This window comes from Carcharhinus amblyrhynchos, unplaced genomic scaffold, assembly GCF_965287045.1.
Source record: "Carcharhinus amblyrhynchos unplaced genomic scaffold, sCarAmb.v2.hapA scaffold_772, whole genome shotgun sequence".
Lineage (NCBI taxonomy): Eukaryota > Metazoa > Chordata > Chondrichthyes > Carcharhiniformes > Carcharhinidae > Carcharhinus > Carcharhinus amblyrhynchos.
This window is the reverse complement of record NW_027650512.1, coordinates 41,874-62,500: the sequence shown is the minus strand read 5'-3', so window position 1 is coordinate 62,500 and position 20,627 is coordinate 41,874. Positions and strand designations below refer to the sequence as shown.

At 59.1% G+C, this 20,627-nt stretch overlaps 1 protein-coding gene across 1 annotated transcript in view; it reads right to left on the bottom strand.

Annotated features, from left to right (window-relative positions):
* The window catches only part of LOC145340095 (girdin-like), a gene marked incomplete at its 5' end in the record, with an annotated part of 61,246 nt that overhangs the window by 9,205 nt on the left and 31,414 nt on the right, over positions 1 to 20,627 (bottom strand). The window contains 7 exons of the mRNA XM_080184521.1: positions 2,636 to 2,822; positions 5,395 to 5,538; positions 6,668 to 6,945; positions 9,017 to 9,178; positions 13,485 to 13,640; positions 14,580 to 14,721; positions 18,837 to 18,955. Coding sequence (XP_080040647.1) covers positions 2,636 to 2,822; positions 5,395 to 5,538; positions 6,668 to 6,945; positions 9,017 to 9,178; positions 13,485 to 13,640; positions 14,580 to 14,721; positions 18,837 to 18,955 — 1,188 coding nt within the window. The remainder of the gene's footprint in view (positions 1 to 2,635; positions 2,823 to 5,394; positions 5,539 to 6,667; positions 6,946 to 9,016; positions 9,179 to 13,484; positions 13,641 to 14,579; positions 14,722 to 18,836; positions 18,956 to 20,627) is intronic.

Below are 20,627 nucleotides of genomic sequence, written 5' to 3'. Positions count from 1 at the left end.
GGGGTGTCGGAGTGAGGGTGTCGGAGTGAGGGTGTCGGAGTGAGGGTGTCGGAGTGAGGGTGTCGGAGAGTGAGGGTGTCGGAGTGAGGGTGTCGGAGTGAGGGGGCCGGAGTGAGGGTGTCGGAGTGAGGGGGCCGGAGTGAGGGTGTCGGAGTGAGGGTGCCGGAGTGAGGGTGCCGGAGTGAGGGGGCCGGAGTGAGGGGGCCGGATTGGGGGTGTCGGAGTGAGGGTGTCGGAGTGAGGGTGCCGGAGTGAGGGGGGCCGGAGTGAGGGGGGCCGGATTGGGGGTGTCGGAGTGAGGGTGTCGGAGTGAGGGTTCCGGAGTGAGGGTGCCGGAGTGAGGGTGCCGGAGTGAGGGGGCCGGAGTGAGGGGGGCCGGAGTGAGGGTGTCGGAGTGAGGGTGTCGGAGTGAGGGTGCCGGAGTGAGGGGGGCCGGAGTGAGGGGGGCCGGAGTGAGGGTGTCGGAGTGGGGGTGTCGGAGTGAGGGTGTCGGAGTGAGGGGGGCCGGAGTGAGGGTGTCGGAGTGAGGGGGCCGGAGTGAGGGTGTAGGAGTGAGGGTGTCGGAGTGAGGGGGCCGGAGTGAGGGTGTCGGAGTGAGGGGGCCGGAGTGAGGGTGTAGGAGTGAGGGTGTCGGAGTGAGGGGGGCCGGAGTGAGGGGGGCCGGAGTGAGGGTGCCGGAGTGAGGGTGCCGGAGTGAGGGGGGCCGGAGTGAGGGTGTCGGAGTGAGGGGGCCGGAGTGAGGGTGTAGGAGTGAGGGTGCCGGAGTGAGGGTACCGGAGTGAGGGTGTCGGAGTGAGGGGGTCGGAGTGAGGGGGGCCGGAGTGAGGGGGACCGGAGTGAGGGTGTCGGAGTGAGGGTGTCGGAGTGAGGGTGTCGGAGTGAGGGTGCCGGAGAGTGAGGGTGTCGGAGAGTGAGGGTGTCGGAGTGAGGGGGCCGGAGTGAGGGTGCCGGAGTGAGGGGTGTTGGAGTGAGGGTGTCGGAGTGAGGGTGTCGGAGTGAGGGGGTCGGAGTGAGGGGGGCCGGAGTGAGGGGGTCGGAGTGAGGGTGTCGGAGAGTGAGGGTGTCGGAGAGTGGGGTTGTCGGAGTGAGGGTGTTGGAGTGAGGGTGCCGGAGTGAGGGTGCCGGAGTGAGGGTGTCGGAGTGAGGGGGTCGGAGTGAGGGTGTCGGAGTGAGGGTGTCGGAGAGTGAGGGTGTCGGAGAGTGGGGGTGTCGGAGTGAGGGTGTCGGAGTGAGGGTGTCGGAGTGAGGGTGCCGGAGTGAGGGGGTCGGAGTGAGGGTGTCGGAGTGAGGGGTGTCGGAGTGAGGGGGTCGGAGTGAGGGTGTCGGAGTGAGGGTGTCGGAGAGTGAGGGTGTCGGAGAGTGGGGGTGTCGGAGTGAGGGTGTCGGAGTGAGGGTGCCGGAGTGAGGGGGTCGGAGTGAGGGTGTCGGAGTGAGGGGTGTCGGAGTGAGGGTGTCGGAGTGAGGGGTGTCGGAGTGAGGGTGTCGGAGTGAGGGGTGTCGGAGTGAGGGTGTCGGAGTGAGGGGTGTTGGAGTGAGGGTGTCGGAGTGAGGGTGTCGGAGTGAGGGTGTCGGAGTGAGGGTGTCGGAGTGAGGGTGTCGGAGTGAGGGTGCCGGAGTGAGGGTGTCGGAGTGAGGGTGTCGGAGTGAGGGTGTCGGAGAGTGAGGGTGTCGGAGTGAGGGTGTCGGAGTGAGGGTGTCGGAGTGAGGGGTGTCGGAGTGAGGGTGTCGGAGTGAGGGGTGTTGGAGTGAGGGTGTCGGAGTGAGGGGGCCGGAGTGAGGGGGCCGGAGTGAGGGTGTCGGAGTGAGGGTGTCGGAGTGAGGGTGTCGGAGTGAGGGTGTCGGAGTGAGGGTGTCGGAGAGTGAGGGTGTCGGAGTGAGGGTGTCGGAGTGAGGGTGTCGGAGTGAGGGTGTCGGAGTGAGGGTGTCGGAGAGTGAGGGTGTCGGAGTGAGGGTGTCGGAGTGAGGGTGTTGGAGTGAGGGTGTCGGAGAGTGAGGGTGTCGGAGTGAGGGTGTCGGAGTGAGGGTGTCGGAGAGTGAGGGTGTCGGAGTGAGGGTGTCGGAGTGAGGGTGTCGGAGTGAGGGTGTCGGAGTGAGGGTGTCGGAGTGAGGGTGTCGGAGTGAGGGTGTCGGAGTGAGGGTGTCGGAGTGAGGGGGCCGGAGTGAGGGTGCCGGAGTGAGGGGGTCGGAGTGAGGGTGTCGGAGTGAGGGGGCCGGAGTGAGGGTGCCGGAGTGAGGGGGTCGGAGTGAGGGTGTCGGAGTGAGGGTGTCGGAGTGAGGGTGTCGGAGTGAGGGTGTCGGAGTGAGGGTGTCGGAGTGAGGGTGTCGGAGTGAGGGTGTCGGAGTGAGGGGGTCGGAGAGTGAGGGTGTTGGAGTGAGGGTGTTGGAGTGAGGGTGTCGGAGAGTGAGGGTGCCGGAGTGAGGGTGTCGGAGTGAGGGTGTCGGAGTGAGGGTGTCGGAGTGAGGGTGTCGGAGTGAGGGTGTCGGAGTGAGGGTGTTGGAGTGAGGGTGTCGGAGTGAGGGTGTTGGAGTGAGGGTGTCGGAGTGAGGGGGTCGGAGAGTGAGGGTGTTGGAGTGAGGGTGTCGGAGTGAGGGGGTCGGAGAGTGAGGGTGTCGGAGTGAGGGGGCCCTGTCCTACCTCACACTGGCTGCTGAGTTTGGACAGTCGGATATCCAGCTGCTGGCTCTGATCCTTCAGGATGTTGCCCTCGGCCTCGGCCCGTGCCTTCTCCACCTGCATTGCGTTGAACTGGCTCCGGAGGGCCCGGTGCTCCGCCTGGAGCTCGTCCTGCTGCCTCGTACCCTCCGCATGGTTCTGAATGAGTCTGTGAGCGGGAAGGAGGGAATTAGTCACCATCCACACCGGGGCCGCTGAGGGAACGGGAAAGGATTTGTACAAATAAAGGATATAAACCCAGCGGTGACCTCGGAGCAGAGGGATCTGGGTGTCCAAGTGTAAAGGAGACAGTATCCTGGGCTGTAGTAACAGGGACACAGACTACATCAACAAGGAGGCTCACTCCAACCTGGGTAAAATATTCGTTTGGCCTCAGATGGAGTGTTGTGTCCAGTTTTGGGCCCCACACTTTAGGAAAGATGTGGAGACAGTGGGGAGAATGCGGGAGAGATTCCCGAGAACGGTTCCCGGGATGAGGAATTCCAGTTATGGAGACAGGTCGGAGAAGCTGGGACTGTTCTCCTTGGAGAGGAGAAAGCTGAGAGGGGATTTGATGGAGATGACCAAAATCACCAGGGGGGCTGGACAGAGCAGAGAGGGAGAAACTGCTGGGAAAAGGATTGGGAATGAGAGAGGGACACGGATTTAAAATGGGTAAAAGCAGCAATGGAGACACGAGGAGAAACTTCTTCACCCCCCGAGTGGTTAGGGTCTGGAAGGCGCTGCCTGGGAGGGTGGAGGAGGCAGGTTTGACTCAGGCTTTCGAGGGGGAGTCGGATTCATAGAATCAGAGAAATCGACAGTGCACAGGCCATTCGGCCCATCGAGCCAGCACTGACAACAAGGCTCAATCCCCGGCACCTCACACATTTACCCTGCTAATCTCCTGATACTAAGGGACAATTTAGCACAGCCAATTCCCCTAACCAGCACATCTTTCAGACTGTGGGAGGAAACCCACACAGACACAGGGAGAATGTGCAGACTCCACACAGACAGTGGCCCGAACCGGGAATCGAACCCGGGTCCCTGGCGCTGTGAGACAGCGGTGTTAACCCACTGTGTCACCGTGCCCCCGGGAATCGAACCCGGGTCCCTGGCTCTGTGAGACAGCAGTGTTAACCCACTGTGTCACCGTGCCCCCGGGAATCGAACCCGGGTCCCTGGCTCTGTGAGACAGCAGTGTTAACCCACTGTGTCACCGTGCCCCCGGGAATCGAACCCGGGTCCCTGGCGCTGTGAGACAGCAGTGTTAACCCACTGTGTCACCGTGCCCCCGGGAATCGAACCCGGGTCCCTGGCTCTGTGAGACAGCGGTGTTAACCCACTGTGTCACCGTGCCCCCGGGAATCGAACCCGGGTCCCTGGCGCTGTGAGACAGCGGTGCTAACCCACTGTGTCACCGTGCCCCCGGGAATCGAACCCGGGTCCCTGGCGCTGTGAGGCAGCGGTGCTAACCCACTGTGTCACCGTGCCCCCGGGAATCGAACCCGGGTCCCTGGCGCTGTGAGGCAGCGGTGCTAACCCACTGTGTCACCGTGCCCCCGGGAATCGAACCCGGGTCCCTGGCGCTGTGAGGCAGCGGTGCTAACCCACTGTGTCACCGTGCCCCCGGGAATCGAACCCGGGTCCCTGGCTCTGTGAGGCAGCAGTGTTAACCCACTGTGTCACCGTGCCCCCGGGAATCGAACCCGGGTCCCTGGCTCTGTGAGACAGCAGTGTTAACCCACTGTGTCACCGTGTCCCCGGGAATCGAACCCGGGTCCCTGGCTCTGTGAGACAGCAGTGTTAACCCACTGTGTCACCGTGCCCCCGGGAATCGAACCCGGGTCCCTGGCTCTGTGAGACAGCAGTGTTAACCCACTGTGTCACCGTGTCCCCGGGAATCGAACCCGGGTCCCTGGCTCTGTGAGACAGCAGTGTTAACCCACTGTGTCACCGTGCCCCCGGGAATCGAACCCGGGTCCCTGGCGCTGTGAGGGGGCAGTGTTAACCCACTGTGTCACCGTGTCCCCGGGAATCGAACCCGGGTCCCTGGCGCTGTGAGACAGCAGTGTTAACCCACTGTGTCACCGTGCCCCCGGGAATCGAACCCGGGTCCCTGGCTCTGTGAGACAGCAGTGTTAACCCACTGTGTCACCGTGTCCCCGGGAATCGAACCCGGGTCCCTGGCGCTGTGAGACAGCAGTGTTAACCCACTGTGTCACCGTGCCCCCGGGAATCGAACCCGGGTCCCTGGCACTGTGAGGGGGCAGTGTTAACCCACTGTGTCACCGTGTCCCCGGGAATCGAACCCGGGTCCCTGGCACTGTGAGGGGGCAGTGTTAACCCACTGTGTCACCGTGTCCCCGGGAATCGAACCCGGGTCCCTGGCACTGTGAGGGGGCAGTGTTAACCCACTGTGTCGCTGTGGTGTAATTCGGGAACGATGTATTTTCCCGTTACGGAGAGAATGGTTTCCAGTGAGTTGCTGATTCAGGGATCTGGCAATGACTCAATGGGCCGAATGGCCTTCTCCTGTGCTGTCAGCCTGCACTGATGAAAGGATGGGGGGATATGAGTGAACAGAGCCCTGCGGCCCACATGTCGCACCGATCAGATTGCTACCTACTGGACAGCGGTACTGGCGGGTAAAGTTGGCAGCTCCCTGTGGCACTGGCTGGTGGAGAGATGGGTGTGAGAATGATTTGTGGAGATTGGGGACTGAGCAGCCGGGTTACCTGTCGTACTCTCCCTGCAGCCTCCGATAAGCCTCGAGCACTTCCTTCTGAGCCCGAGCCTCCGTCTCCAGGGCTTCCTGCTGCCCCCTCACTGCCTTTTCCAATTCCTCCAGCTGGACCTTCCGATCCAACAGCTGGGTGTATCTGAGAGACAGAGAGAGAGAGAGAGAGAGACAGCATCAGAGCACAGCCCGGGGGGGTGGGGGGGAGTGTGTGTGTGTGAGAGAGAGGGAGTGAGATGGAGAGAGGAGGGGACAGAGAGAGAGAGAGAGACAGAGAAAAAATGTGTGTGTGTGAGTGTGTGGGTAGTGAGTGTGAGGGTCGTGAGGGTGAGGGTCATGAGGGTGAGGGTCATGAGGGTGAGGGTCATGAGGGTGAGGGCAGTGAGGGTGAGGGCAGTGAGGGTGAGGTTAGTGAGTGTGTTGGAAGTGAGTGTGTGGGTAGTGAGGCTGAGGGTAGTAAGGATGAGGGTGAGGGTAGTGAGTGTGAGGGTAGTGAGGGTGAGGGTAGTGAGGGTGAGGATAGTGAGGGTGAGGGGAGTGAGGATGAGGGGAGTGAGGATGAGGGGAGTGAGGATGAGGGGAGTGAGGATGTGGGTAGTGAGGATGTGGGTAGTGAGGGTGAGGGGAGTGGGTGAGGGGAGTGAGTGTGAGGGGAGTGAGTGTGAGGGTGAGGGGAGTGAGGGTGAGGGGAGTGAGGGTGAGGGGAGTGAGGGTGAGGGGAGTGAGGGTGTGGGTAGTGAGTGTGAGGGTAGTGAGGGTGTGGGTAGTGAGTGTGAGGGAGTGAGTGAGGGTAGTGAGTGTGAGGGTAGTGAGTGTGAGGGTAGTGAGTGTGAGGGTAGTGAGGGTGTGGGTAGTAAGTGAGGGTAGTGAGGGGGTGGGTAGTGAGTGAGGGTGTGGGTAGTGAGTGTGAGGGGAGTGAGGGCAGTGAGGGTGAGGGAGTGAGTGAGGGTAGTGAGGGTGTGGGTAGTGAGTGTGAGGGTAGTGAGGGTAGTGAGTGTGTGGGTAGTGAGGGTGTGGGTAGTGAGTGAGGAAAGTGAGGGTGTGGGTAGTGAGTGTGAGGGGAGTGAGGGTAGTGAGGGTGAGGGTAGTGAGTGAGGGTAGTGAGTGAGGGTAGTGAGTGTGTGGGTAGTGAGGGTGTGGGTAGTGAGTGAGGGTAGTGAGGGTGTGGGTAGTGAGTGAGGGTAGTGAGGGTGTGGGTAGTGAGTGAGGGTAGTGAGTGTGTGGGTAGTGAGTGAGGAAAGTGAGGGTGTGGGTAGTGAGTGTGCTCCTACCTGCCCTCCAGCTCCTTGTGCTCCGTCTCCAGGGTTTTGTGGCTGTTCTTCAGAGCTCGGTGCTTCTCGATCAGTCCCTCAAACTCCCGCTCCTGACCCTCGTGTAGCAGCACCAGCTTCTCATGGTCCCTCAGCACTGAGTCCAGGTGTCCCCTCACCTCCTCCAACTCCTTGGCCAGTGTCCTGCCCTCAGCCTCCAGCGTGGTACACTCCCCCTGCAGCCGGCTGCCCTGCGCTGCCAGCGATGCATTCTGTGACACCAGGGACGCCTTATCGACCTGGAGCAGAGAGAACCAGTCATCACAGCAAACATCCCACTGTCACCCCACACCCTGCAGGAGAGGGAGCGCACTGTGGGAGGGTCAGTGCTGAGGGAGCGCCGCACTGTGGGAGGGTCGGTGCTGAGGGAGCGCACTGTGGGAGGGTCAGTGCTGAGGGAGCGCCGCACTGTGGGAGGGTCAGTGCTGAGGGAGCGCCGCACTGTGGGAGGGTCAGTGCTGAGGGAGCGCCGCACTGTGGGAGGGTCAGTGCTGAGGGACCGCCGCACTGTGGGAGGGTCAGTGCTGAGGGAGCGCACTGTGGGAGGGTCAGTGCTGAGGGAGTCCCGCACTGTGGGAGGGTCAGTGCTGAGGGAGTCCCGCACTGTGGGAGGGTCAGTGCTGAGGGAGCACCGCACTGTGGGAGGGTCAGTGCTGAGGGAGCGCCGCACTGTGGGAGGGTCAGTGCTGAGGGAGCGCCGCACTGTGGGAGGGTCGGTGCTGAGGGAGCGCCGCACTGTGGGAGGGTTGGTGCAGAGGGAGCGCCGCACTGTGGGAGGGTTGGTGCAGAGGGAGCGCCGCACTGTGGGAGGGTTGGTGCAGAGGGAGTGCCGCACTGTGGGAGGGTCAGTGCTGAGGGAGTCCCGCACTGTGGGAGGGTCAGTGCTGAGGGAGCACCGCACTGTGGGAGGGTCAGTGCTGAGGGAGCGCCGCACTGTGGGAGGGTCAGTGCTGAGGGAGCGCCGCACTGTGGGAGGGTCGGTGCTGAGGGAGCGCCGCACTGTGGGAGGGTTGGTGCAGAGGGAGCGCCGCACTGTGGGAGGGTTGGTGCAGAGGGAGCGCCGCACTGTGGGAGGGTTGGTGCAGAGGGAGCGCCGCACTGTGGGAGGGTTGGTGCAGAGGGAGTGCTGAATGTGGTACCGTTGTTTAAAAAGGGTAGGAGGGATAGCCTGGGTAACTCTAGGCCGGTGAGTTTAACGTCAGTGGTAGGTAAGTTGATGGAGAGGATTCTTAGGGATAGGATGTATGAGCACTTGGAGCGTTGTGATCTGATTAAGGATACGCAGCATGGCTTTGTAAAGGGGAAGTCTTGTCTTACGAATCTGGTAGAATTCTTTGAGGAGGTGACAAAACTGGTTGACGAAGGACGAGCCGTTGCTGTTGTCTATATGGATTTCAGTAGATTATGAAGGGTATAGATAAACAGAGGTAAGCTATTTCCTATAATAGAGACACATAGGACAAGGGGCCATGGACCTAGGGTGAGGGGGGAGAGGTATAACACAGATATTAGAGGGAGGTTTTTCACACAGAGGGTAGTGGGGGTATGGAATGCTCTGCCAAGTAAGGTGGTGGAGGCAAACACGCTAGAGTCATTTAAGAGTAACTTAGACAGGCACAGGAGCGGGATGGAGATGGGTGGATATAGGAGATTGTTTTAAATAAGGTTCATTAGCATTGGGGCATCCCTGGGAATCAATTGATTCCTATGGACCTTCCAACATATTTTCTGGCTCACTTGTTTTACTCGGGGATTCCCTTGAGTGTGTGGATAAGGATGTGGAATGATACTGATGTTTTTCTTTTAATCCACAGGTTTTAAGTCAGTCCAGCTCGTGTCCAATGAGGGGCATACACGCGATGGGTCGTACTGGGGCTGCTCTTGGTTGTTCGAGATTAGCCTAGTGTTTCATGTGGTTAGTGTGTGCCTAAACTGGACCAGATACTGGGCAAGATGACAGCTCAGTGACTATCACTGATTGCTGTGCAGACACATGGATTTGGGCCGGTGTCTGGGAGTTTGCACATTCTCCCCGTGTCTGCGTGGGTTTTCTCCGGGTGCTCTGGTTTTCTCCCACACCCCAAAAATGTGCTGTTAGGCTGATTGGTGTAACAAATTGTCCCTAAATGAGTTTCCCTCAATGTGGATGGCCATAAAACATTAGACAGGGGTCATGGGTGGAGGGGGGTACCGGTGGTGTTGAGATGGCGGTGTAGGCTGGTTGGGTCAAAGGGCCTGTTTCCCAGGCTGATTTTCTTCTTTGAATTCTCTGATGAGTTTTGGATCACAGCCAGAGGCTGACGTACTGACCTGTAGTTGAGTGTTTAGCGTCTGTAGGTTGGAGTTCTGTTCCTGGAGTGAGACTGTGTGTGTCTGTAGCAGCAGGGTCTGGGCCTGCAGGTTCGAGTTCTGAGCCTCCAGCTGTTTCAGGTGATCGCTGAGGGCTCCCTTCTCAGCTGTCAGGGTCGCGTTCTGTCACAACAGATATCAAAGCAGTTAGCTGGCTCTCCCGGAACTGCCCACACTCCCCCAGCGCGATGCTCGATTCCAAACACCATTCCCGCACCCCCCGCTCCCCACCTCCCCACCCCACTGAGTATAAAAATACAGGCTGACACTCCCAGTGCCGAGGGAGCGCCGCACTGTGGGAGGGTCAGTGCTGAGGGAGCGCCGCACTGTGGGAGGGTCAGTGCTGAGGGAGCGCCGCACTGTGGGAGGGTCGGTGCTGAGGGAGCGCCGCACTGTGGGAGGGTCGGTGCTGAGGGAGCGCCGCACTGTGGGAGGGTCAGTGCTGAGGGAGTCCCGCACTGTGGGAGGGTCAGTGCTGAGGGAGCGCCGCACTGTGGGAGGGTCGGTGCCGAGGGAGCGCCGCACTGCAGGAGGGTCAGTGCTGAGGGAGCGCCGCACTGTGGGAGGGTCAGTGCTGAGGGAGCGCCGCACTGTGGGAGGGTCAGTGCTGAGGGAGCGCCGCACTGTGGGAGGGTCAGTGCTGAGGGAGCGCCGCACTGTGGGAGGGTCAGTGCTGAGGGAGTCCCGCACTGTGGGAGGGTCAGTGCTGAGGGAGCGCCGCACTGTGGGAGGGTCAGTGCCGAGGGAGCGCCGCACTGCAGGAGGGTCAGTGCTGAGGGAGCGCCGCACTGTGGGAGGGTCAGTGCTGAGGGAGTCCCGCACTGTGGGAGGGTCAGTGCTGAGGGAGCGCCGCACTGTGGGAGGGTCGGTGCCGAGGGAGCGCCGCACTGCAGGAGGGTCAGTGCTGAGGGAGCGCCGCACTGTGGGAGGGTCAGTGCTGAGGGAGCGCCGCACTGTGGGAGGGTCAGTGCTGAGGGAGCGCCGCACTGTGGGAGGGTCAGTGCTGAGGGAGCGCCGCACTGTGGGAGGGTCAGTGCTGAGGGAGCGCCGCACTGTGGGAGGGTCAGTGCTGAGGGAGCGCCGCACTGAGGGAGGGTCAGTGCTGAGGGAGCGCCGCACTGTGGGAGGGTCAGTGCTGAGGGAGCGCCGCACTGTGGGAGGGTCAGTGCTGAGGGAGCGCCGCACTGAGGGAGGGTCAGTGCTGAGGGAGCGCCGCACTGTGGGAGGGTCAGTGCTGAGGGAGCGCCGCACTGAGGGAGGGTCAGTGCTGAGGGAGCACCGCACTGTGGGAGGGTCAGTGCTGAGGGAGCGCCGCACTGTGGGAGGGTCAGTGCTGAGGGAGTCCCGCACTGTGGGAGGGTCAGTGCTGAGGGAGCGCCGCACTGTGGGAGGGTCAGTGCTGAGGGAGCGCCGCACTGTGGGAGGGTCAGTGCTGAGGGAGCGCCGCACTGAGGGAGGGTCAGTGCTGAGGGAGCGCCGCACTGTGGGAGGGTCAGTGCTGAGGGAGTCCCGCACTGTGGGAGGGTCAGTGCTGAGGGAGCGCCGCACTGAGGGAGGGTCAGTGCTGAGGGAGCGCCGCACTGTGGGAGGGTCAGTGCTGAGGGAGTCCCGCACTGAGGGAGGGTCAGTGCTGAGGGAGCGCCGCACTGTGGGAGGGTCAGTGCTGAGGGAGCGCCGCACTGTGGGAGGGTCAGTGCTGAGGGAGTCCCGCACTGTGGGAGGGTCGGTGCTGAGGGAGCGCCGCACTGTGGGAGGGTCAGTGCTGAGGGAGCGCCGCACTGTGGGATGGTCAGTGCTGAGGGAGCGCCGCACTGTGGGGAGGGTCAGTGCTGAGGGAGCGCCGCACTGTGGGGAGGGTCAGTGCTGAGGGAGCGCCGCACTGTGGGGAGGGTCAGTGCTGAGGGAGCGCCGCACTGTGGGAGGGTCAGTGCTGAGGGAGCGCCGCACTGTGGGAGGGTCAGTGCTGAGGGAGCGCCGCACTGTGGGAGGGTCAGTGCTGAGGGAGCGCCGCACTGTGGGAGGGTCGGTGCTGAGGGAGCGCCCCACTGTGGGAGGGTCGGTGCTGAGGGGGCACCGCACTGTGGGAGGGTCAGTGCTGACGGAGCGCCGCACTGTCCCCCCTGATTGCCCAGATAATATTCCCCTCTATGGAGCTAATTTATAATTGTGATGATTATAATATATAATTGGATGGCCTACTCCTGCTCCTATTTCTTATGTTCTTATGTTCTTATGAGTTCATACTCGATGGACTGAATGGCCTCCTGTACTCTCTGGATTCTCTTTGTCTCACAAATAGGCTTACATTAACACTGCAATGAAGATCCTGTGAAAGTGGCGCTGTGAGGGGGCAGTGTTAACCCACTGTGTCACCGTGTCCCCGGGAATCGAACCCGGGTCCCTGGCTCTGTGAGACAGCAGTGTTAACCCACTGTGTCACCGTGTCCCCGGGAATCGAACCCGGGTCCCTGGCTCTGTGAGACAGCAGTGTTAACCCACTGTGTCACCGTGTCCCCGGGAATCGAACCCGGGTCCCTGGCTCTGTGAGACAGCAGTGCTAACCCACTGTGTCACCGTGTCCCCGGGAATCGAACCCGGGTCCCTGGTGCTGTGAGGCAGCAGTGTTAACCCACTGTGTCACCGTGCCCCCGGGAATCGAACCCGGGTCCCTGGCTCTGTGAGACAGCAGTGTTAACCCACTGTGTCACCGTGTCCCCGGGAATCGAACCCGGGTCCCTGGCTCTGTGAGACAGCAGTGTTAACCCACTGTGTCACCGTGCCCGCGGGAATCGAACCCGGGTCCCTGGCTCTGTGAGACAGCAGTGTTAACCCACTGTGTCACCGTGCCCCCGGGAATCGAACCCGGGTCCCTGGCTCTGTGAGACAGCAGTGTTAACCCACTGTGTCACCGTGTCCCCGGGAATCGAACCCGGGTCCCTGGCTCTGTGAGACAGCAGTGTTAACCCACTGTGTCACCGTGCCCCCGGGAATCGAACCCGGGTCCCTGGCGCTGTGAGACAGCAGTGTTAACCCACTGTGTCACCGTGCCCCCGGGAATCGAACCCGGGTCCCTGGCGCTGTGAGGCAGCAGTGCTAACCCACTGTGTCACCGTGCCCCCGGGAATCGAACCCGGGTCCCTGGCGCTGTGAGGCAGCAGTGTTAACCCACTGTGTCACCGTGTCCCCGGGAATCGAACCCGGGTCCCTGGCTCTGTGAGACAGCAGTGTTAACCCACTGTGTCACCGTGCCCCCGGGAATCGAACCCGGGTCCCTGGCGCTGTGAGACAGCAGTGTTAACCCACTGTGTCACCGTGCCCCCGGGAATCGAACCCGGGTCCCTGGCTCTGTGAGACAGCAGTGTTAACCCACTGTGTCACCGTGCCCCCGGGAATCGAACCCGGGTCCCTGGCGCTGTGAGACAGCAGTGTTAACCCACTGTGTCACCGTGTCCCCGGGAATCGAACCCGGGTCCCTGGCTCTGTGAGACAGCAGTGTTAACCCACTGTGTCACCGTGTCCCCGGGAATCGAACCCGGGTCCCTGGCTCTGTGAGACAGCAGTGTTAACCCACTGTGTCACCGTGCCCCCGGGAATCGAACCCGGGTCCCTGGCGCTGTGAGACAGCACTGTTAACCCACTGTGTCACCGTACCCCCGGGAATCGAACCCGGGTCCCTGGCGCTGTGAGACAGCAGTGTTAACCCACTGTGTCACCGTGCCCCCGGGAATCGAACCCGGGTCCCTGGCTCTGTGAGACAGCAGTGTTAACCCACTGTGTCACCGTGTCCCCGGGAATCGAACCCGGGTCCCTGGCTCTGTGAGACAGCAGTGTTAACCCACTGTGTCACCGTGTCCCCGGGAATCGAACCCGGGTCCCTGGCTCTGTGAGACAGCAGTGTTAACCCACTGTGTCACCGTACCCCCGGGAATCGAACCCAGGTCCCCCAGAACATTAGCTGAGTGTTTGGGTCAATAGCCTAGTGATAAGAGCACTAGCTTTCGCCTCCTTGATGTGCTGGGCTCCATCACTTTCTGGAGGAGGGGATGTGGGAGAGAGCGTGAAGAGTCTGGGAGGGTAACCAGGATGAAGGTTTCTGCAGTCGATCAGCTGAGACGGGGGGTGAAGCCAGATGGTGTGTTCCCGAGCTGGCATTAGCTGGTCTGAGTGATGGTGTGGATCGGAGGCTGGAAGATCCGGATCCAACGTGACACCAAGGCCGTGTACACACAGTTCGATCCCACACTGTGGGAATGGAGGTTTCAGTTTCGCTGGGGAGCAGAGTTCAGAGCGGGGAATGAGGCCAATGTCTTGATGAATGGAGCCTACCTCATACAGGCCCCACCAATCAGGTTGGTGGACACTGAGAGAGGGGAGGGAGAGGTCCAATCACAACAATCCCATTACCCGCTTTGGGATCTGCAGCCCTCACCTTTCTCTCCACCTCAATCAGACGATCGTTGATGGCTTCTGCCTTGGACTCCTGGCGTTCCAACTTGGCCTCCGACGGCATCTCGGCCTCCCTCGTGGCAACCATCTTGACTGCCATCTCTTCCCTCGGCCCCGCCTGTTCTAAGTTGCACTTTAACTGAAAAAGAGACAGTTTAAGGGGTCTGTGGGGTTTAGGATATGGAAAGAGAGGATGTGGACTGGTAGATAGTGGCTCAAAGGCCTGTGTCTTAGGCCGAGGGGCCTGGAGCTCAGCTGAAAGAGCTGGGGGTCTGCGACTGGGCCGAGGGGCCTGGAGCTCAGCTGAAAGAGCTGGGGGTCTGCGACTGGGCCGAGGGGCCTGGAGCTCAGCTTGCAAATAAGCTGAGAGACCTGTGACTCAGTGTGACTGGGCCAAGTGACTTACAACTGGGCTGAAAGGCCTGGAACTCAGCCTGGAGGCCTGTGACTGGGCCGTGAAGCCTGCAGCTCAGCCTGGAGGCCTGTGACTGGGCCGTGAAGCCTGGAACTCAGCCTGGAGGCCTGTGACTGGGCCGTGAAGCCTGCAGCTCAGCCTGGAGGCCTGTGACTGGGCCGTGAAGCCTGGAACTCAGCCTGGAGGCCTGTGACTGGGCCGTGAAGCCTGGAACTCAGCCTGGAGGCCTGTGACTGGGCCGTGAAGCCTGCAGCTCAGCCTGGAGGCCTGTGACTGGGCCATGAAGCCTGCAGCTCAGCCTGGAGGCCTGTGACTGGGCCGTGAAGCCTGGAACTCAGCCTGGAGGCCTGTGACTGGGCCGTGAAGCCTGCAGCTCAGCCTGGAGGCCTGTGACTGGGCCGTGAAGCCTGCAGCTCAGCCGAGAGGCCTGGGGCTCGGCCAAGAGGCCGGCAACTAGACTGGGAGGCTTGCAACAGAGAGTCCGGAATGAGTTCAGTTCTCCCTCTGGTCCTTAGGAAGGCCTCTCGAACCACCCCACTGCCCTTCCAAAGCCCAGGAAAGTCTCCATGTTTAGCAGCGAGGCCCTGACAGGCCCTTCTCTCATGGTGGGGGGGGCGTGGCGCAGGGGGCAAGGTTCTCGAAGCAAAGCCGCCATCCCCTCACCTCCTCCAGCTGCTGGGACAGCTCCTGGTTACGTCGCACTGTCTCCTCCAGCTGGCACCTCAGCCCGGCGATCCGACTATCCCGAATTGTCACTGAGTCCTTAAAAACCAACTCCAGCCGCTCCTCCAGGAGCTTGTAATTACTGAGAGAGAGGGAGGAGAGGGGGAGTGGGGGGGGGAGAGAGGGGGGGGAGGGGGAGGGGGAGAGAGGGGGAGGGGGAGAGAGAGGGAGGGGGAGAGAAAAGAGGGAATGAGGGCAAAAGGGAGGGAGGGAGGGAGAGACGGGGGAGAGAGTGAGGGAGGAAGGGAAAAGGGAGTAAGTGAGAGAGGGAAAGGACGGAGGGAGAGAGGGAGGAGGGGAGAAGGGAGGGAGGGAAATGGGGAAAGAGAGAGAGAGAGAAATGTATTTATTCCCTGAGATTGGAGCTCGGGAGGGAGTGGGGATGTGGGGATTGGATCTGGAGGCCAAGACTCGGATCCTTGCACCTTGGGGTGGCAGGGTGGGTGCTGCCACCTATTCAAATCCCCCCCACCCCTCTCCTCAAGGGCACCCCCCCCCCCCAACGAGCCCACAAGCCTCTGTCCGATCCCAGCCCCCCCGGCACTCTCCTGGCAATAGCCCAGCCCAGATCCCTCTCCCATCTCAGTTACCAGGCTGAAGGAGCAAGTGTGTGAGTGAGGGAGTGAGAGTGAGGCAGGGGCCCGAGTCTGTACACCTGTAGGATTGAGGTATGAATGAGATCAGGAATTGGTGGTAAGGAGACAGAGGGTGGTGTTTGATGGGAAATGTTCATCCTGGAGTTCAGTTACCAGTGGGGTGCCTCAGGGATCGGTTTTGGGGCCACTGCTGTTTGTCATTTGTATAAATGACCTGGATGAGGGTGTAGAAGGATGGGTTAGTAAATTTGTGGATGACACTAAAGTCAGCAGAGTTGTGGACAGTGAGGAAGGATGTTGCAGGTTACCGAGGGACATAGATAAGCTGCAGAGCTGGGCTGAGAGGTGGCTGATGGAGTTTAATGTGGAAAAGTGTGAGATGATTCACTTTGGAATACAGAGTACTGGGCTAATGGTAAAGGTACTTGGTAGTATGGGTGAGCAGAGAGATCTCAGGGTACATGTGCATAGCTCCCTGAAAGTTGGCACCCAGGTTGATAAGGTTGTTAAGAAGGCGTACAGTGTGTTAGCTTTTATTGGTAGAGGGATTGAATTTTGGAGCCGTGAGGTCATGTTACAACTGTACAAAACTCTGGTGCGGCTGCACTTGGAGTATTGCGTACAGTTCTGGCTGCCACATTATAAGGAAGACGTGGAAGCTTTGGAAAGGGTGCAGAGGAGGTTTACCAGGATGTTGCCTGGTGTGGTGGGAAGGCCTTATGAGGAAAGGCTGAGGGACTTGAGGTTATTTTCGTTAGAAAGAAGGATGTTACGAGGTGACCTAATTGAGGCATACAAGATGATCAGAGGATTAGATAGGGTGGACAGTGAGAGCTTTTTTCCTCAGATGGTGATGGCTAGCACGAGGGGACATAGCTTTAAATTGAGGGGTGATAATTTTAGGACAGATGTCAGAGATAGGTTCTTTACTCAGAGAGTAGTGAGGGCGTGGAATGCCCTGCCTGCAAGAGTAGTGGATTCACCAACATTAAGGGCATTTAAATGGTCATTGGATAAACATATGGATAATATTGGAATAGAGCAGGTTAGATGGTCTTTAGATTGGTTTCACAGGTCGGCACAACATCGAGGGCCGAAGGGCCTGTACTGCCCCATAATGTTCTATGTGTGTCTCTATAGGATTGGGATGTGTGTCTATAGGATTGGGCTGTCTCTATAGGATCGGGGTGTGTGTCTATAGGATCGGGGTGTGTCTGTAGGATTGGGGTGTGCGTCTATAGGATTGGGGTGTGCGTCTATAGGATCGGGGTGTGTGTCTATAGGATCGGGGTGTGTGTCTATAGGATCGGGGTGTGTGTCTATTAGAATTAGGGTGTGTGTCTGTAGGATTGGGGTGTGTGTCTATAGGATTGGGGTGTGTGTCTATAGGATCGGGGTGTGTGTCTATAGGATTGGGGTGTGTCTGTAGGATTGGGGTGTGCGTCTATAGGATCGGGGTGTGTGTCTATTAGAATTAGGGTGTGTGTCTGTAGGATTGGGGTGTGTGTCTATAGGATTGGGGTGTGCGTCTATAGGATCGGGGTGTGTGTCTATAGGATTGGGGTGTGTCTGTAGGATTGGGGTGTGTGTCTATAGGATTGGGGTGTGCGTCTATAGGATCGGGGTGTGTGTCTATAGGATTGGGGTGTGTCTGTAGGATTGGGGTGTGCGTCTATAGGATCGGGGTGTGTCTGTAGGATTGGGGTGTGCGTCTATAGGATTGGGGTGTGTGTCTATAGGATCGGGGTGTGTGTCTATAGGATTGGGGTGTGTGTCTATAGGATCGGGGTGTGTGTCTATAGGATCGGGGTGTGTGTCTATTAGAATTAGGGTGTGTGTCTATAGGATTGGGGTGTGTGTCTATAGGATCGGGGTGTGCGTCTATAGGATCGGGGTGTGTGTCTATTAGAATTAGGGTGTGTGTCTATAGGATTGGGGTGTGTGTCTATAGGATCGGGGTGTGCGTCTATAGGATCGGGGTGTGCGTCTATAGGATCGGGGTGTGCATCTATAGGATCGGGGTGTGCGTCTATAGGATCGGGGTGTGCGTCTATAGGGTGGGGGTGTGTGTCTATAGGGTGGGGGTGTGTGTCTGTAGGGTGGGGGGGTGTGTCTGTAGGATGGGGGTGTGTGTCTGTAGGATGGGGGTGTGTGTCTGTAGGGTGGGGGGGTGTGTCTGTAGGGTGGGGGTGTGTGTCTGTAGGGTGGGGGTGTGTGTCTGTAGGGTGGGGGTGTGTGTCTGTAGGATGGGGGTGTGTGTCTGTAGGGTGGGGGGGTGTGTCTGTAGGATGGGGGTGTGTGTCTGTAGGATGGGGGTGTGTGTCTGTAGGATGGGGGTGTGTGTCTGTAGGGTGGGGGTGTGTGTATATAGGGTGGGGGTGTGTGTATATAGGGTGGGGGTGTGTGTATATAGGGTGGGGGTGTGTGTCTGTAGGGTGGGGGTGTGTGTCTGTAGGGTGGGGGTGTGTGTCTGTAGGGTGGGGGTGTGTCTGTAGGGTGGGGGTGTGTGTCTGTAGGATGGGGGTGTGTGTCTGTAGGGTGGGGGTGTGTGTCTGTAGGATCAGGGTGTGTGTCTGTAGGGTGGGGGTGTGTGTCTGTAGGGTGGGGGGGTGTGTCTGTAGGATGGGGGTGTGTGTCTATAGGGTGGGGGGGTGTGTCTGTAGGGTGGGGGGGTGTGTCTGTAGGATGGGGGTGTGTGTATATAGGGTGGGGGGGTGTGTCTGTAGGATGGGGGTGTGTGTCTGTAGGATGGGGGTGTGTCTGTAGGGTGGGGGTGTGTGTCTGTAGGATGGGGGTGTGTGTCTGTAGGGTGGGGGTGTGTGTCTGTAGGATCAGGGTGTGTGTCTGTAGGGTGGGGGGGTGTGTCTGTAGGGTGGGGGTGTGTGTCTGTAGGGTGGGGGGGTGTGTCTGTAGGGTGGGGGTGTGTGTCTGTAGGATGGGGGTGTGTGTCTGTAGGGTGGGGGTGTGTGTCTGTAGGATCAGGGTGTGTGTCTGTAGGGTGGGGGTGTGTGTCTGTAGGATCAGGGTGTGTGTCTGTAGGGTGGGGGTGTGTGTCTGTAGGGTGGGGGTGTGTGTCTGTAGGATGGGGGTGTGTGTCTGTAGGGTGGGGGTGTGTGTCTGTAGGATCAGGGTGTGTGTCTGTAGGGTGGGGGTGTGTGTCTGTAGGATGGGGGTGTGTGTCTGTAGGGTGGGGGTGTGTGTCTGTAGGGTGGGGGTGTGTGTCTGTAGGATGGGGGTGTGTGTCTGTAGGATGGGGGTGTGTGTCTGTAGGGTGGGGGTGTGTGTCTGTAGGGTGGGGGTGTGTGTCTGTAGGATGGGGGTGTGTGTCTGTAGGGTGGGGGTGTGTGTCTGTAGGATGGGGGTGTGTGTCTGTAGGATGGGGGGGTGTGTCTGTAGGGTGGGGGGGTGTGTCTGTAGGATCAGGGTGTGTGTCTATGGGTTGTTGAGTTACGGGAGTGTGAGAGGTCTCTCTCTCTCTGTGTGAGAGAGGTTGGAAAGCTGGGGACGGTATTTGCAGACAGATTGCGGAGGGAGCTGTTCCCCTTTGGGGGATTGAGTGAGGTTTCTCTGTCGGACGGGGCTGGGTGATGGGTGAACCTACCTCTCGTGTACAGGGGGCAGGGTTTGCCCCTGTTCGATGCCCATCTGTTCCAGCCTGAGGCTCAGGTTATCCAGCTGGTTACTGAACTCTTGGACTTGGAGTTTCTCACTCATCAGCTCCTGTGGGTGGCAAAGGGCAAAGGTCATCCACTCGGGCACTCAAACTCGCCATGATTCAGATGGTACGTGAGGTCAGACTTTTACAAAGGAGCAGGAGGCCATTCGGCCCTTCGAGCCTGCTCCCCCATTCATCACCATCATGGCTGATTGTCCCTCTCAATAGCCTAATCCTGCTTTCTCCCCATAACCTTTGACCCCGTTCACCCCAAGTGCTATATCCAGCCGCCTCTTGAATACATTCAATGTTTTGGCATCAACTACTTCCTGTGGGAATGAATCCCACAGGCTCACCGGGTGAAGAAATGTCTCCTCACCTCCGTCCGAAATGGTCTCCCCCCAATCCTCAGACTGTGTCCAGAGGATTGTAGTGTCTTTTTCCCGATGGAAGAAGGTGGAAGAGAGAATGTCCGGGGGAACGGGGACTCCCTGATTATGCCGGCTGCTTTTCCCCGAGACAGCGGATAGTTAGAGATCAGAAGATAAGAACTCGGAGCAGGAGTGGGCCATTCGGCCCCTCGAGCCTGCCCCGCCATTCAATAAGATCATGGCTGATCTTTTCATGGACTCAGCTCCACTTACCCACCCGCTCACCATAACCCTTAATTCCTTTACTGTTCAAAAATCTATCTATCCTTGCCTTAAAAACATTCAATGAGGGAGCCTCAACTGGGCAGGGAATTCCACAGATTCACAACCCTTTGTGTGAAGAAGTTCCTCCTCAACTCAGTCCTAAATCTGCTCCCCCTTATTTTGAGGCCATGCTCCCTAGTTCTAGTTTCACCCGCCAGTGGAAACAACTTCCCTGCTTCTATCTTATCGATTCCCTTTGTAATCTTAGAGGGTGAGTGGCCTCCTCCTGTTCCAGTTTCTATGTGTCTGTGTTCTAACAGGCACACATGTCAGTGTTGGACTGGGGCACACTCAGAAGTCTCCCGGGTTTATTTGAAATCACGAGCTTTCGCAGCACTGTCCCTTCATCAGGTGAGACAGGGACACAATTACACCACAGTGGGTGGAATGCAAAAATCGCTTACTCTTCCGGTTGGTGAACACTTCAGTGGTCACGGGCATTCAGCCTCTGACCTTCGGGTAAGCATTCTCCAAGGCGGCCTTCACGACACACGACAGCGCAGAGTCGCTGAACAGAGACTGATAGCCAAGTTCCGCATACATGAGGACGGTCTCAACTGGGATCTTGGGTTCATGTCGCACTATCTGTAACCCCCGTGACTTGCCTGGGTTTGTAAAATCTCACTTACTGTACTGTCTGTAGACAATACACATCTCCTTAACCTGTGCTTATCCCTCTCCCTCGCACTGTCCATACCTGTAAAGACTCACATTCCAACCATTATCTTCCAGTTGTGTCTGTGTTTATATATACCCTGTGTGTGAAACCTAACTCTCTACTCACCTGATGAAGGGGCAGCGCTCAGAAAGCTCGTGCTTCCAAATAAACCTGTCGGACTCTAACCTGGTGTTGTGTTTCTGAGCTGAGAGGGTCCTCTGTCTTGCTCTGTGTTGAAAAATGGGGGTTTGGGTTTTGGGTGGGACAGAGAGAGGATCTGTCCTCTTTAATATTTTGTCACTTCCAGGTGATATCCAAGCCTTGTTGTTTGCTGGGATGCCTCACCTTTATCTCCTGGCTTGTTTTCTTGCTTCATGGGACCTT